The sequence below is a fragment of the Bos mutus genome, chromosome 20 (genome assembly GCF_027580195.1).
Source record: "Bos mutus isolate GX-2022 chromosome 20, NWIPB_WYAK_1.1, whole genome shotgun sequence".
Taxonomy (NCBI): domain Eukaryota; kingdom Metazoa; phylum Chordata; class Mammalia; order Artiodactyla; family Bovidae; genus Bos; species Bos mutus.
The window spans coordinates 57,555,557-57,569,665 of NC_091636.1; the positions used below are offsets into that span (position 1 = coordinate 57,555,557).

Sequence of the window (14,109 nt, forward strand, 5' to 3'; positions counted from 1 at the left end):
ACAACGGAAAAGCAGGGTCCGTCAGTGAATCTGCATTTATCCTGTTGTTCTGAAATCACTGGCCTCCTAATCTAGCTTTCCAGGTTTTCACTGAACTTCATTAAAGCAAGTCTTACTCTATCTAGAGATTCAACACGGTGAATAGATGGAAAAAGAGGTCTAAATTTCTGTAACAAACCCCACCAAAAAGCTACATTCTGGGAAAGTTCAGCTGATGTGGACTTTATCACCATGTGGCAGAACTGCCCACATCACTCATGCACAGCAGACATGGTGCCAAGCAACTTGAGAACTCCTTGAGGAAGACATGGTCTCTATGAGGCTCTAGTCAACGTGTAGCTTCCTATCAAATGTCACTAATCCAGGATGTCAATGAAAAGTCTTACAAAGGTAAGACATTTATTCCAGACATTCAGCATAAGCATAATTCAGGGGTTGCTTCAACTCCAGTAGATCTACATGTTTTAGGCTAATAATGAAAGTAACAGCAACACTATAGGTAGACTCCATAGCCATCTCTACACTGAAAACAGGACACATCATTTATCAAACCCAATTACTGCGGCAGGAGGTTACATCCCACAGAAGGCAGGGAAACAAAAGTGGTTGATTTTCTAATGAATATCTAAATATATATAAATGGACATAACACATACATATAAGAGAAAATTAACCTAGAGAAATCAAGGGTAGTACTTTCCAACAACTATAAGGATAGAAATGTATTGGAGGGAGTAGCAATATGAGTTCAAATCAAACAATAACCCTTCATCAAACATAAATGCAACCCACAGACATAGAAATCAAACTAAGACTAGCAACAGGCAAAGGAAGGTAGGCATAAATTAGGGATTTGGGATGAACAGATATATAATACTATATATAAAATAGATAAGAAACAAGGACTCACTGTATAGCACAGGGAACTATACTCAGTATTTTGTAATAACTTATAATGGAAAGATCTGAAAGAGAATATACATGAGTGTGTATATATGTGCCGCATGCTGTGCTTAGTCGCTCAGTCATGTTCACCTTTTTGCAATCCCATGGACTGTAGCCCGCCAGGCTCCTCTAACCATGGGATTCTCCAAGCAACAATACTGAAGTGGGTTGCCATGCCCTCCTCCAGGGGCTCTTCCAAACCCGGGGATCAAATCCAGGTCTCCCACATTGCAGGCAGATCCTTTACCATCTGAGCCACCAGGGAAGCCATAACTGAATCACTCTGAATGTAAACCTGAAATTAACACAACATCATCAGTTAACCACACTTCATTTAAAAGAAGAACATAACGGCACATGGGAACATTTTTCCTAGGGAACTTGGTGTAGGGTCCTACAGTAAACCCCTTTGTTGATGCAGAAATCTCTAGCACAGCATCCCTTTCTGTGAACCCCCTCCCCATGTGGACGGACTCACTCCCTCATTAGGAAGCCTGTCTCAGGTGTGCACAGCTCTAATCAGCTTTTCCTCAGACTGAGTCAAATCTACCTACCTGCTGCTGCTGCTGCTAAGTCGCTTCAGTCGTGCCCAACTCTGTGTGACCCCATAGACGGCAGCCCACCAGGCTTCCCCGTCCCTAGGATTCTCCAGGCAAGAACACTGGAGTGGGTTGCCATTTCCTTCTCCAATGCATGAAAGTGAAAAGTGAAAGTGAAGTCACTCAGTCATGTCTGACTCTTCGCAACCCCATGAACTGCAGCCTACCAGGCTCCTCCATCCATGGGATTTTCCAGGCAAGAGTACTGGAGTGGGGTGCCACTGCCTTCTCCGATCTACCTGCTAGTAACTTATATACCTTGGTCTCTAATCAGCACTCTGAAACTTAATCTTCACTGTGACCATGAGCTTTAAGGTATTAAGCTTCTAAACTTCATTTATTACCTTCTTCATAATAAAGAAAATTTATTCACTCTAGATTTTATTCATGATACTGCCACATAGTTTAATACTTTCCTAATGCCATCCTACAGGCTTCCCTGATGGCTCAGTGGTAAACAACTAGACTGCCAATGCAGGACACGTGGGCTCAATCCTTAGGTGGGGAAGATCCCTGGAGAGGAAATGGCAACCCTCTCCAGTATTCTTGCCTGGGAAATCCCATGGACAGAGGAGCGTGGCGGGCTCCAGTCCATGGGGTTGTAGAAGAGTCAGACATGACTTAGTGAATGAATAACAAAAAATGCCATCTTAAGATGCATGGTATCTAGAAAGTTCTAGTAGTCAAAAAGCCAAGCCAAGTAGTTCCAAACAGCTTCCAGAGGCACTACTAGATAAGGACTAAGGGGAAGAGTAATTATCAAGGACTCAAAACCAACCCAGAATTCATTCTATTTCAAAAGGGTAGAGGGAGCAGAGAGTTGACAGGAGATGATTCCCAAGGAGAAAGAAAAGTTAACATCTCTTCTCTCTCTCTTGTTTAAAACATGCAAAAAGATTCCCCAAATTTCCAAAAATACACTGTCAGACGAAAAATGGCATTGTTAGCTTCACTACTGCTTTGACCTGAGCCAAGTAGTGGAATCAGTATCATGTATCTTCTGATTTTCATCAGAATGAATTTATTTACTGGAAGCAAAAGACAAAGACCCGAATCTATTTAAGAATGACAGGACCTTTGGTGGGATCTTCAGGAGGGAAGTCACATATCAGTAAGTCAGACAACACTACTGATCAGAGCAAGAGGAGCATGTCCTAGGCTTCCCGTCCTCTCCCTACAAAAGCAGTCACAAAACATCTGATAGAATATAATTGTATAAAACACGTTTGCAAAGACTCTAGGCAAAAAACATACGCCCAATGGCCAAACTGACTCAGTTCCACTGTAGCTGACTATTCATAGAAGACTGATGATGTTACACTTGCATAAAAAGATGATATACACCCTCCAACATAAAGAGTAGTTCGCTTTGGTAGAACATGGTGGTCAAAAGTTAACAGTCAACACGCTTTGTGGATCTTCAGGGATCAGTCCCTCACTTCTAAGTTTCAGTCTAAATGCCAATTTCTCCATAAGGCCCACAGTGACTACTCTAATTAAAATATGCCACACCCTCATCCTCTCAACTCCCATCAAGAGTCTTCTCCAGAACCAAAGTCAAAAGCATCAATTCTTTGCTTCAATTAGGCGTCAATCTTAACCTGGCAATTTTCTCTATGCAGAGACCTTAGCCCCTTAGAACTCGTCACATGTTTTACTAAGTTACTATGTTAACTGTTCCATTTCCCCTCCTTCCCAACACACATACACACAGATAAAGATAAGATTGACAAGGATAGGATCTTTATCTAGTTACTGATGGATCCCAAGAATCAAAAGAGTTCCTGGCACATAATAGGAAATAAGAAGCCAGCATACATTGATTGAATGAATAGGTAATTGTAATGAATAAGTAATTCTGCGCTTAGATAAACCTGGCCATGAGTCCCTTTTCCACCTCCATTAGCTATAGGACCTTGGGAAAATGATGGTCTTCTCTGAACTGTGTTTCCTCATCAGTCAAATGGAGATATAGGAATGCCTGTCCCATAGAATCATGATAAGAATGACATGATTCAGTGTATATGAAGAGCTTAGGATCATGCTTGGACAAAGCAGGAGTTCAAAAAATGTCACTTGCCATCATTTTTCCAGCAGTCACGTACAGATGTAAGAGTTGGACCATAAAGAAGGCTGAGCGTCAAAGAACTGATGCTTTCGAATTGTGGTACTGGAAAAGACTCGAGAGTCCCTTGGACAGCAAGGAGATCAAACCAGTCAATCCCAAAGGAAATCAACCCTGAATATCCATTAGAAGGACTGTTGCTGAAGCTGAAGCCACCTGATGCAGAGAGTCAACTCAATGGAAAAGACCCCAATGCTTGGAAAGACTGAAGGCAAAAGGAGAAGGGGATGGCAGAGGATGAGATGGTTAGATAGCATCACCAACCCAATGGACATGAATTTGAGCCAACTCATGCTCAAATAGTGAGGAGATAGTGGAAAACAGAGGAGCCCAGTTGTGCTGCAGTCCAGGGGGTCGCAAAGAGACAGACACAGCTTACTAACTGAACAACAACAGCAGCCATCATTATTATTATTTCAAGATATGTTCCCCAAAGCGGTGAGGGACTGGTAAGGATTTATGTTCCCCGGAAACTTGCCCTCCTCACATCTGAAGAGCGCAGATCTGAGATGGTGAAAAGGGACTCGGGGCGTTGATAAAGCTACAGAGCTACCAAGGTCAAGCCCATCACAAGACCTCATCAGTGCCAATTTAAAGACACTCAGGAGTTTACAAAGGAGCTGTTAACAGTGTGAGGATGACAGACTCAGCCCCGCTGGAGCAGAATAAACATTAACAATGAAACCACCAAGTAAGTGAGGGTGAGGCTGGGAACCTTAAAAGGCAGGAAAGCAGCTTCTCTCTGGCTACTTGAAGGGAGAGATTTGTTTATTTGGTTTAACTGGAGTCAAAGCTAATGGTTCTAATGGCTCGAATCACCCCAAATTATTCTCCAGATTTCCACACATGGGCTGTAACTTAAACTTTATGAAAGAAGATAAAGAAAATCAGTCTCCCATAAAAAGAGTTTACCCGAACATACTAATCATTTAGACATTCGCTTATATTTCTAGAAAGCTGAAGATCAGAAACTGTGTGGTAACATTTTCCTGGAGCAAATTCTAAGTCTGCCTGAAGCCTGGGAATTAAATCATTAATCTGAACATTCACTAAGTCTGTAGGAAAACAAAACACCAGAAACACCCAATATTGATAAGCACATTACCTTTAATCTCAGAATTAAAAGCAGAAACTGTTTGAGTTAAGAGAGAAAGTGGGAATGAGTGAGGAAGACAGAGATGAGGGTAAAGGGGATAACAAAAGGGAGAGGAATATTTACTGATTTCAGGGCAATAATGCCATCCCTGGGGGCTCAGATGGTAAAGAATCTGCCTGCAGTCCAGGAGACTTGGGTTCAATCCCCAGGTTGGGATGATCCCCTGGAGAAGGGAATGGCTACCCACTCTAGTATTCTTGCCTGGAGAATCCCATGGACAGAGGAGCCTGGTGGCTTACAGTCCGTGGGGTTACAGAGTCAGACATAACTGAGTAACTAACACTTATCAGGCCAATCATACTCATTATAACATATCTTCCCAAAGTGGTCCATTAAAGCATTATGTGAACAAACTAAAATGAAGGACTACATGCTCAAGGGTGATTACAACAAATAATGCGCCCCCCCCCAAAATTTTTTTTTTCTCTTTTCACTCTATAGAATAAAGGCCTTAAGGCTTGGGGACAACTGAGAAAAGTCTGGTAGCTAAGTAGAAGCTGGAATCAAATTTCCAGACTCCCAAATCAATGCTTTGCATTCCATACAAGAACTGCCTAGAGCTCTAACATGCATGTGATAAATGACTCAGATTCTGCATTTCTGACATGCTCCCAGGTGATACTGATGCTACAGGACCTGGGATGTCACAGAACTACAAAGCCTCTCACCCACTGCACCTGCTAAGGTAAGTCTTGGGAATATGTTTTAAAATATCTTTTTAAAAGATATTTTTCTGGGAGCAGGACAAAGTGAGATTACAGATGAAATATTGAGGTTTTAAAAGTTCTAATAATTCACAGTATTTCTAAAATTTAAGGGTCATTTACATGGTGGTGTCAACTCCAGTAGTAAGCAAAATACATTTAAGTTGCAAATTTTTAATCTATACACAAACACCAACATTTTATAGTTGAGGGATCTCTCACTGAGCCATTCTATGGATATACAATCATTGATCATTTAAAATATACCACGCCTAAATTGCACCATGGACTTCCCAGATGGCTCAGCAGTAAAGAGTCGGCCTGCCAATGCAGGAGACAAGAGTTCAATCCCTGGGTCAGGAAGATTCCCCTGGAGAAGGAAATGGCAACCCACTCCAGTATTCTTGCCTGGGAAATCCCAAGGACAGAGGAACCTGGCAGGCTACAGTCTTTGGGGTCAAAGAGTCAGAAAGAACTGACTCTTAGTGACTGAGCACAGATGCAAATAGCACGATAGCTGTAAAACTGTTGATGCTCAGTCTCCTCTGATAATAGAAATACTGTGTCTAGGGATTGCTTTGACTTTCTCTAAAATTGGATGTTTCAGATAAGAAAGACGGCATTAACATACCAAGTTCGCACAGGCTTATTTGCATAGACTTTACCATCCAACAGCACAATGTAATAAAGTTGACCATACTCAATTACATATATTTTAACCTATAATACATTACATATTTTATATGTATTGTATATATTATACATATATTATAATGATATATATTAGGGGGATATTAAAGTGCAACTGGGCAGAGTGTAACAGGGGCGAAACGATTTTTAAAAAACTCTTGTTATTCTCTCTATCCCCCTTCACTCCCCTCGATCCATCTATAAGAAAAGAATCTGGATGCATTTGAAGAGAGTTGATGAACACTGAACACAGTGTGTCCCTCCAGCCAAAACTCAGTTACCTCCCAAAGCTTTCTATTGGTCCCCTTGAATCAGCTGAACTCAAGAGATTTTTTTTTCCCTATAAAAAGTCCACTGTGTATCTAAATCGGATTCCAGTAAAAATTTCACTTCAGCTGAAGTGAAAATGCAGAGGTAGCAGTTAGGAATAACAGCTGGAGAACATTAGTTTTCTGTCTCTCCTTTTCTCTCCCAAGGGTTGAAAACTCCACTGTTCAGACAGGAAGTAGTCACACACCACACACTGCACAATACGAGAACGCTGGGATGTAAGAACAAGTTGCAGAGGATTAGAAAGAGTGTGAGGGGGTTTGTTCAAGAACACAGAGCCGCAACTCTGTGTTCCTCTCCGAGTATCCGACTCCCCCGACCCCCATCACCAGTGTTCAAGTAAAGTAATGGGTACGCACCCAGAACTGACAAGCACACACTTCACTCCCTGAAAGTTTTTTAATAACTCAAGAGGAAAAAGGCTTAATCTTTCATTTTTCCACCATTTTTTAAAACATTAACTTCACGAGGTTTTGGGGGGTGGCCAAGATTCTCCAATAATCTTTTCTGGCCTAATTTCACGGTTGGCTATCTTAAAAGACCACCTTTCAACTTTCTAAAAAAAAAACGAAATTGTCAGGGGAAAAAAAAAATCTCTCACTTAACTGTCCGGAATAAGGAAATCTACATATATCATATATATGTGGAATTCAACACATGATGCCCTGGAAAAAGAATGATTTAAACAAAAGGTTCTTGTGGATACGGTTTTCTTAGGGTCGGTTTCTGCTGTAATTTCACAAAGCTGCTGAGAAGAAACACAGTCGCAAGCATGGGGGAGAGGCATCCACCTTCCATGGTCAGAGCTCCTCAAGTTTTGAACTGAATGATTGAAGTTTCTCTAACACCACATGCTGAATAGTCATTCTGCATTCCTAGCAGTCTGCAGGCGCGGGACCCCCGCTTCTAACCGCCGGTCCTCTGGGGACAGGCTGTAAAACCGACCCCGTCTCTTGCACTCCTCTCCAGCCAAGTTCACGAAAGACAAACCTTCCTAACTTCAGAACTGCAGGGAAATGCCTCTGCAGTATGCCTATCAGGGGCAATGCAGTTAATCAACCGGGTTCCAACACTACGGTTTTATGCACAGAGGGGGAGGAGGGGCGAGGGAGAAGCCAACCCACACATCCATCACCCTTTTAGGAGTAGGTGGAGTTTAAAGTTCCCCCAACTTCCAAGTTCCCACTTGACAGGCAATATTTCTGTGCAATTTCTAGCCTCACGTAACAGACGGTCCTTTGCCCGTCTCGAGCCCCGGGAGAGCCCAGACCAAACCCCTCCCCAACGCCCCCCACAACCCGCCACGCCTGGCCTCGCATGGCCCCTAGGTGGTCAGTTTCACGAAGCTGTCAGCTCGGGGGGGGGCAATGAGCAGAGAATGGAAACTTAACTTCTTCCAGAAGTTTTCCCTGCTACAGGAGAGTCCAAATGACTGGTGCACAAAGGCCTGGGAAAGTTTTCCCTGCGTTGTTTCTCAGAACCGTCTTCCGCCAGCTGCCAAACTCTGCCAAACTCTGCCTAAACCCCAGATGCTCCAGGAAGGGAAGTTAAGGCACAGGCGTTCCGCCACAGGCAGAAAGGCCACGCGAGCCGTCGCACGGACAACCTGCGAAGTTGCTTAGAGAGACCCCCGCCGTGAGAAAGCACCCGCGGGGCTCCCGAGCACTCCTGCCTAAGGGGAAGGTGATGGGCCAGACAGGGTGCCCAATGTGGGTGCGCCCCGACACCACCGGGCGTGCGAGAACCTTCCTTCCCAGACGCGAAGGCAAGGGGAAAGGAGATGGGGGGGCGGGGTGGGGCGTGATCGGGAGTGTGAGGACGGACGGCCCACTCACCCTCGCTGCCGTACTGTTTGCCATTGTTCGCGCCCATCCTGCCGCCGTCATGCCCGCCGTCTCCCCGGACACTCCATAGCTGGGGCGCACCGCCTGCGCGCTCCGCCAGAGGAAAGCCCGCCCGACGGGACCGTTAGCTGCGCATACCCCACGCGCCGGGGCCGATCTCCGGCCGGGGGCGTCCCCCCGCACTCCGGTGGGCGGTGGGGTGGGCTCGGTCCCCTCCTGGCAATCCCCCGACTACGCCGGATGGGGACCCGGGGACGGCCGCCGCCCTTAGAATCCGCGTTCGGGGCCGGCGGGCGCAGCGCGGCGGAGAGCCCGCGCCCTGGGGCCGCCCAGAGGCTCGCCGCGCCGCCGCCGCCTGGTCCCCATCCGCCCGCCCCGATCCCCCCGGCGGTGGGCGCTGAGCCGAGCGGCGCGGGCGGCCGGGGCTCCCGGGTTCTGCCGCCTCCTCCGGGCGCCCCCTGCGCACCCGCGGCTTCCCCCGGGGAGGGCGCGGCGGCCACTTGTTGCGGGTGCCCCGAGCGGTCGAAAGACTCGCGGCCCGGCGCGGCTCGCCCAAGGGCCGGACTTTTGTTAGCGCCAGGCGCCTCCTCTCGCCGCCCAGCGTCAATCACAGCTGGAGCCCCGGGGAGGAAGGCCGGCCCGGAGATGCGCGGCCTTTTAAAGGGGCAGCGCGCCTTTTCGGGCTCCGGCTCCCCGCCCCAGCCCGGGCGCAGGCCCTGCGCGCCGCCCGCGAACTGCAGAGGGGAGCGAAGGAAGGCGTGCTCTTGGCTCAATTTGACTATTGTTCTTTTCCCGGCTGGGTCCCTAATGAGTAAGATGAGCTTCCGGGTGTCGCTTGAAATCCCTTGGGTCTGCCTGCAAATACGGCCTGTGTTAGGTGTGGTGGCATTCCGAATCAACACGCGTCGGAAGCTGATTCTGTCCGACAGCTCCAGGTATGCGTGCCGGCCTCCTCCTGTGGCTCCCACGTTCGGGTCTGAGGCGGGAACCGAGGAGCGAGGGAGGCAAAACTTGAAGGGGAACTTAGCAGGAGTCAGAGCAGAGCCAAAGACATTCCTCGCCTCGGTGCGGGAGGTTTCCTGGCTCAGAACTTTTAAGAGCTTCTGAGCCAGGAAGTGTGTTCACCGCCACCGCCCCCCCACCTCCCTCCCCCCGCCACCCCCACTCCCGTTTCTATGATTTTTTTTTCCCTTGTGGTTGGTGTTACCCTTTGTTTTATACATTACAACCTCTTTTGGAAATTTCTATGGCACTTCTAGAGTCTTAAAATGGCCTTTTGGTGTTCACTCCTTTAAATGGAAAAAGGAAATTCTTCTTAATGTTTTATTCCCTTTCCATATAAATACCTAGAATTTTATAACATTGCATCTTAGTAATGACCTGGGCATTCACAGCGTAAATTACTTTCTACGGAGGCAGGCACGCAGCACAGTTTCTCTTTTAAGTGTTGGATGTTTTAAATTAAACTTACATAATGATACATATAATATATAAGCATTTATGATACCTGAATGGAGATCCAGAGTTTTCGTAATTACCTTTTTCGTACAAGACTTGCGACCTTATGCAGAAATTGTTAGTGACTTGACCTTCCATAGATTCTCTTTGGGTAATTTCCTTTCATTTAATACTATTTTCATTCTTAAAGATAAGCAAAAATATCATGTTTCCAAATTTTAAAATCTAGATTTATTGTTCCAGAGAGATCATGTTTTGAAGGAAAAATAAATTCATCTATTTTCAAGCACAGAACTAAATAATTGTACCAATCACATGTCAACTGTTCTGTTGCAGGAAGAGGGACCCTTTCCAGGGCCCGAAACTGGGCTCTTGTCTAACACTCGGAAATGAATTGTCCTGAGGAGACACATGTGCTGATGAAACAAGAGATTTTATTGGGAAAGGGCACCTGGGTGGAGAGCAGTAGGGTAAGGGAACCCAGGAGAACAGCTCTGTCACGTGGCACGCAGTCTCTGGTTTTATGGTGATGGGATTAGTTTCCGGGTTGTCTTTAGCCAATCACTGACTCAGAGTCCTTCCTGGTGGTGCACGCCTCATTTGGCCACGATGGATGCCAGAGAGAAGGATTCTGGGGGGTGATAAGACATGTGGTGTCTCCTTTTGACCTTTCCCAAACTCTTCCGGTTGGTGGTGGCTTATTAGTTCAGTGTTCCTTACCAGGACCTCCTGTCCTAAAACAACCCATGCAAATAGTTACTATGGTGCCTGGCCAGGGTGGGCGGTTTCAGTCAGTGTGCTTCCCCTAACAGTTCCAGTTCAAAGAGATCAAGAACTATATTTCATCTTTTCGTATATATAATCTAGCACATTGGCCAATAATATGTGTTTCCCATGTCTGTTGAGTTAAATTATAAACTTACATCACAGGCCCTGTATAGGAAATAAGGGTGTCAAAAATGTGAAAGAGTCAAATGGGTTTTCAGAGACTCTGCCTGAAAATATAAACTCACACTAGAAATGAATGTGTCCACATTATCTTCATCTGGAATGGGACTCTGCTCACCTGGTCCCTGTGATTTTTCATCATCTTGTAGGAACTTGCCCTGGGTCTAACCCTGGATCAGATCATTTTTGGAAACTTCATTGGCAGTTAATCCACTGTAAGCAGTGGAATGATAGATGCTTCTCTTGATATTCTGTGTTGAGTTGACAGCTTGTTATAGGCTGTTATCTCCCTCCCTCCTTTGAGGTCTACACATCAGGAAAATGCTCCCAGAAGAAACTGAAGCTCCAGCAGTTCACCTACATGGTAAGTGCCAGATGAATTCAGCTTCTCAGACCCTCTCCTCCCCATTCCTCTACTTCTCTTGAACTGGTCATTATTCAACCTAAGAGGCTCTGTCCCCGCTTTTGGTTGAATCACTTCCCAGGATCTTTATATATCAGAGCAAAGCTAACGTTGAAAAGTAAATTGTAGTGACTAACCACTTTTACCTCCTCTGAAATTAAAGTCTCTAAATACTTTTAAAGGCCTATTGCCAGCCATAGAGAGGAAGAGAGACAATCCGGTATAAAACAAAACAAAAAAAACAAAATAGAGGACTTCTCTGGTGACTCAGTGGTAAAGAGTCCGCCTGCTAATGCAGGAGACACCAATTCAATCCCTGGTCTTGGAGCATCCTACATGCCTCGGAGCAAATAAGCCCGTGTGCCACAACTATCAATGCTGTGCCCTGGAGCCCAGGAGCCGCAACTACTGAAGCCCTTAAGCCCTAGGGCCCGTGCTCCACAACAAGAGAAGCCACCGCCATGAGATGCCCTCACATCTAGAGAATAACACCCACTCATCACTTTCTTTCTAGAAAGAGAAGTCCTCCTGCTGCTGAAAATAAAGATGCATTCACATGTATAGAAAGGGTTTACATTTCAAAACTAAGATACTATATACATGTACAATTTTTAGAAAAAAATTCCTACATTTTTAGCCAGCTGCCAAACAGAAACCCCCACCTTTCAAGCTTCTTGAGAAAAAAATAGTGGGTTTTTCACCAATGGGTTCTCAATAACTAGCACAGCTCCTAACCCAGTGTACTCACTCAGTAAAATACTGCAGAAGAAATGAATGATGAACAAAGACATAAAATGATTTAAGTATTGTTCCACTTTCTCTCACTGCCTTTTCTAAGAAGCCACAATCATCAAAAATATTTAAAAATAAGGCACCCCACTCCAGCATTCTTGCCTGGAAAATCCCATGGACGGAGGAGTCTGGTGGGCTGCAGGCCATGGGGTCGCGAAGAGCCGGACATGACTCCCTTTCACTTGAAGTCTTTCACTTGAGTGACTTCCCTTTCACTTTTCACTTTCCTGCATTGGAGAAGGAAATGACAACCCACTTCAGTGTTCTTGCCTGGAGAATCCCAGGGACGGGGGAGCCTGGTGGGCTGACGTCTATGGGGTCGCACAGAGTCGGACATGACTGAAGCAACTTAACAGCAGCAACAGCAAGCATTCTGAGCTTCCCAGGTGGCTCAGTGGTAAAGAATTCACCTGCCAGTGAGGGAGACACAGGAGACACTGGTTTGATTCCTGGGTCGGGAAGATCCCCTGGAGGAAGAAATGGCAACCTGCTCCAGTATTCTTGCCTGGGAAATCCCATGGACAGAGGAGACTGGCGGGCTACAGTCTGTGGTGTTGCGAAGAGTCAGACATGTTTGAGTGACTGAACACACAAAGAAGCTTCCTAAGTCACCCCAAAACTGAATAATAATGTACCAGGCACTGTTTTCTTTGTTTTTTTGTTTTTCCCCACCCAGTACTTTTCCTCTTTGCTCTGGAAATATCGGTTCCTGTCCTTTGGGAAACTTTCACCCATATTCCAACCCTGGGCTTCCTGTGGGACTTGCCAGTTGTAGTGGTGGTGGTCAACTTCGTGGTTAAGTGGGGGTCCAGAATCAGACTGACCCAATCAGACATCCACATCCATGCACCCCTAGCAGTAAAGGGGCAGCAAGTGCCTCTCCTGCTCCTTAGGTGGTATCAGTGCAGAGTCAGGACTTTCCCTATCATCCAGGAGTCTAGGGCCCACCTCACCACAGTACAGTGTCCTTGGAAGGAAAGCTATGACAAGCCTAGTCAACTTATTGAAAGCAAAGACATCACTTTGTCAACAAAGGTCTATGTTATCAAAGCTATGGTATTTCCAATTGTCATGTATGGATGTGAGAGCTGGACCATACAGAAGGCTGAGCACCGAAGAATTGACACTTTGGAACTGTGATGCTGGAGAATATTCTTAAGAATCCTTTGGACAGCAAGGAGCTGTTCCATGTCCACTTCTAACTGTTGCTTCCTGACCTGCATACAAATTTCTCAAGAGGCAGATCAGGTGGTCTGGTATTCCCATCTCTTTCAGAATTTTCCACAGTTTATTGTGATCCACACAGTCAAAGGCTTTGGCATAGTCAGTAAAGCAGAAATAGATGTTTTCCTGGAACTCTCTTGCTTTTTTGATGATCCAGCGGATGTTGGCAGTTTGGTCTCTGGTTCCTCTGCCTTTTCTAAAACCAGCTTGAACATCTGGAAGTTCACGGTTCACATATTGCTGAAGCCTGGCTTGGAGAATTTTGAGCATTACTTTACTAGCCTGTGAGATGAGTGCAATTGTGCGGTAGTTTGAGCACTCTTTGGCATTGCCTTTCTTTGGGACTGGAATGAACACTGACCTTGTCCAGTCCTGTGGCCACTGCTGAGTTTTCCAAATTTGCTGCATATTGAGTGCACCACTCATATTTTATCATTGGAGGAAGCTAAATTGGGGTAAATGTGATCCTTTTGTCTTATTCATCGCAAATGCAAATAAAACTACAATTATTTCAACATCAAAAGTTTTAAGTTGAAAAAAGAAGTCCTTTCACCACAAGATTTCTATGTATTCTTTCTGTACTATCATTTATAACACCTCGCATTTCTTCTTCATCCGCATACGGGAGAGCCAGAACCGTAATAATCACTGATTTCTTAGTGTCAGTTGGATTTACATCTGCATCTGCTCAGCACTGAGTGGTTTAGGCAAAGAAGCCTAAAATGGTTCATACCCTAAACTCTGGCTTTGGGAATATCAGAGTTAAAAGACTCCACTGATGAAAAAAACTGGCCAATTGCTAAATTAGTAAATTGTCCAACGACGTTGACTTGATACAAAAAGAAAAACATAAAAGTAGAGAAATCTGAATTTCAATTGATATTCACATTT

General features: G+C 45.3%; 1 protein-coding gene across 1 annotated transcript in view; it reads right to left on the reverse strand.

Moving 5' to 3' along the window:
- Positions 1-8,935, reverse strand: part of FBXL7 (F-box and leucine rich repeat protein 7) — a 465,805-nt gene extending 456,870 nt beyond the window's left edge. The window contains 1 exon segment of the mRNA XM_070357700.1: positions 8,385-8,935. Coding sequence (XP_070213801.1) covers positions 8,385-8,421 — 37 coding nt within the window. The 5' untranslated portion in view covers positions 8,422-8,935.
- Positions 8,936-14,109: the final 5,174 nt, after the last annotated feature.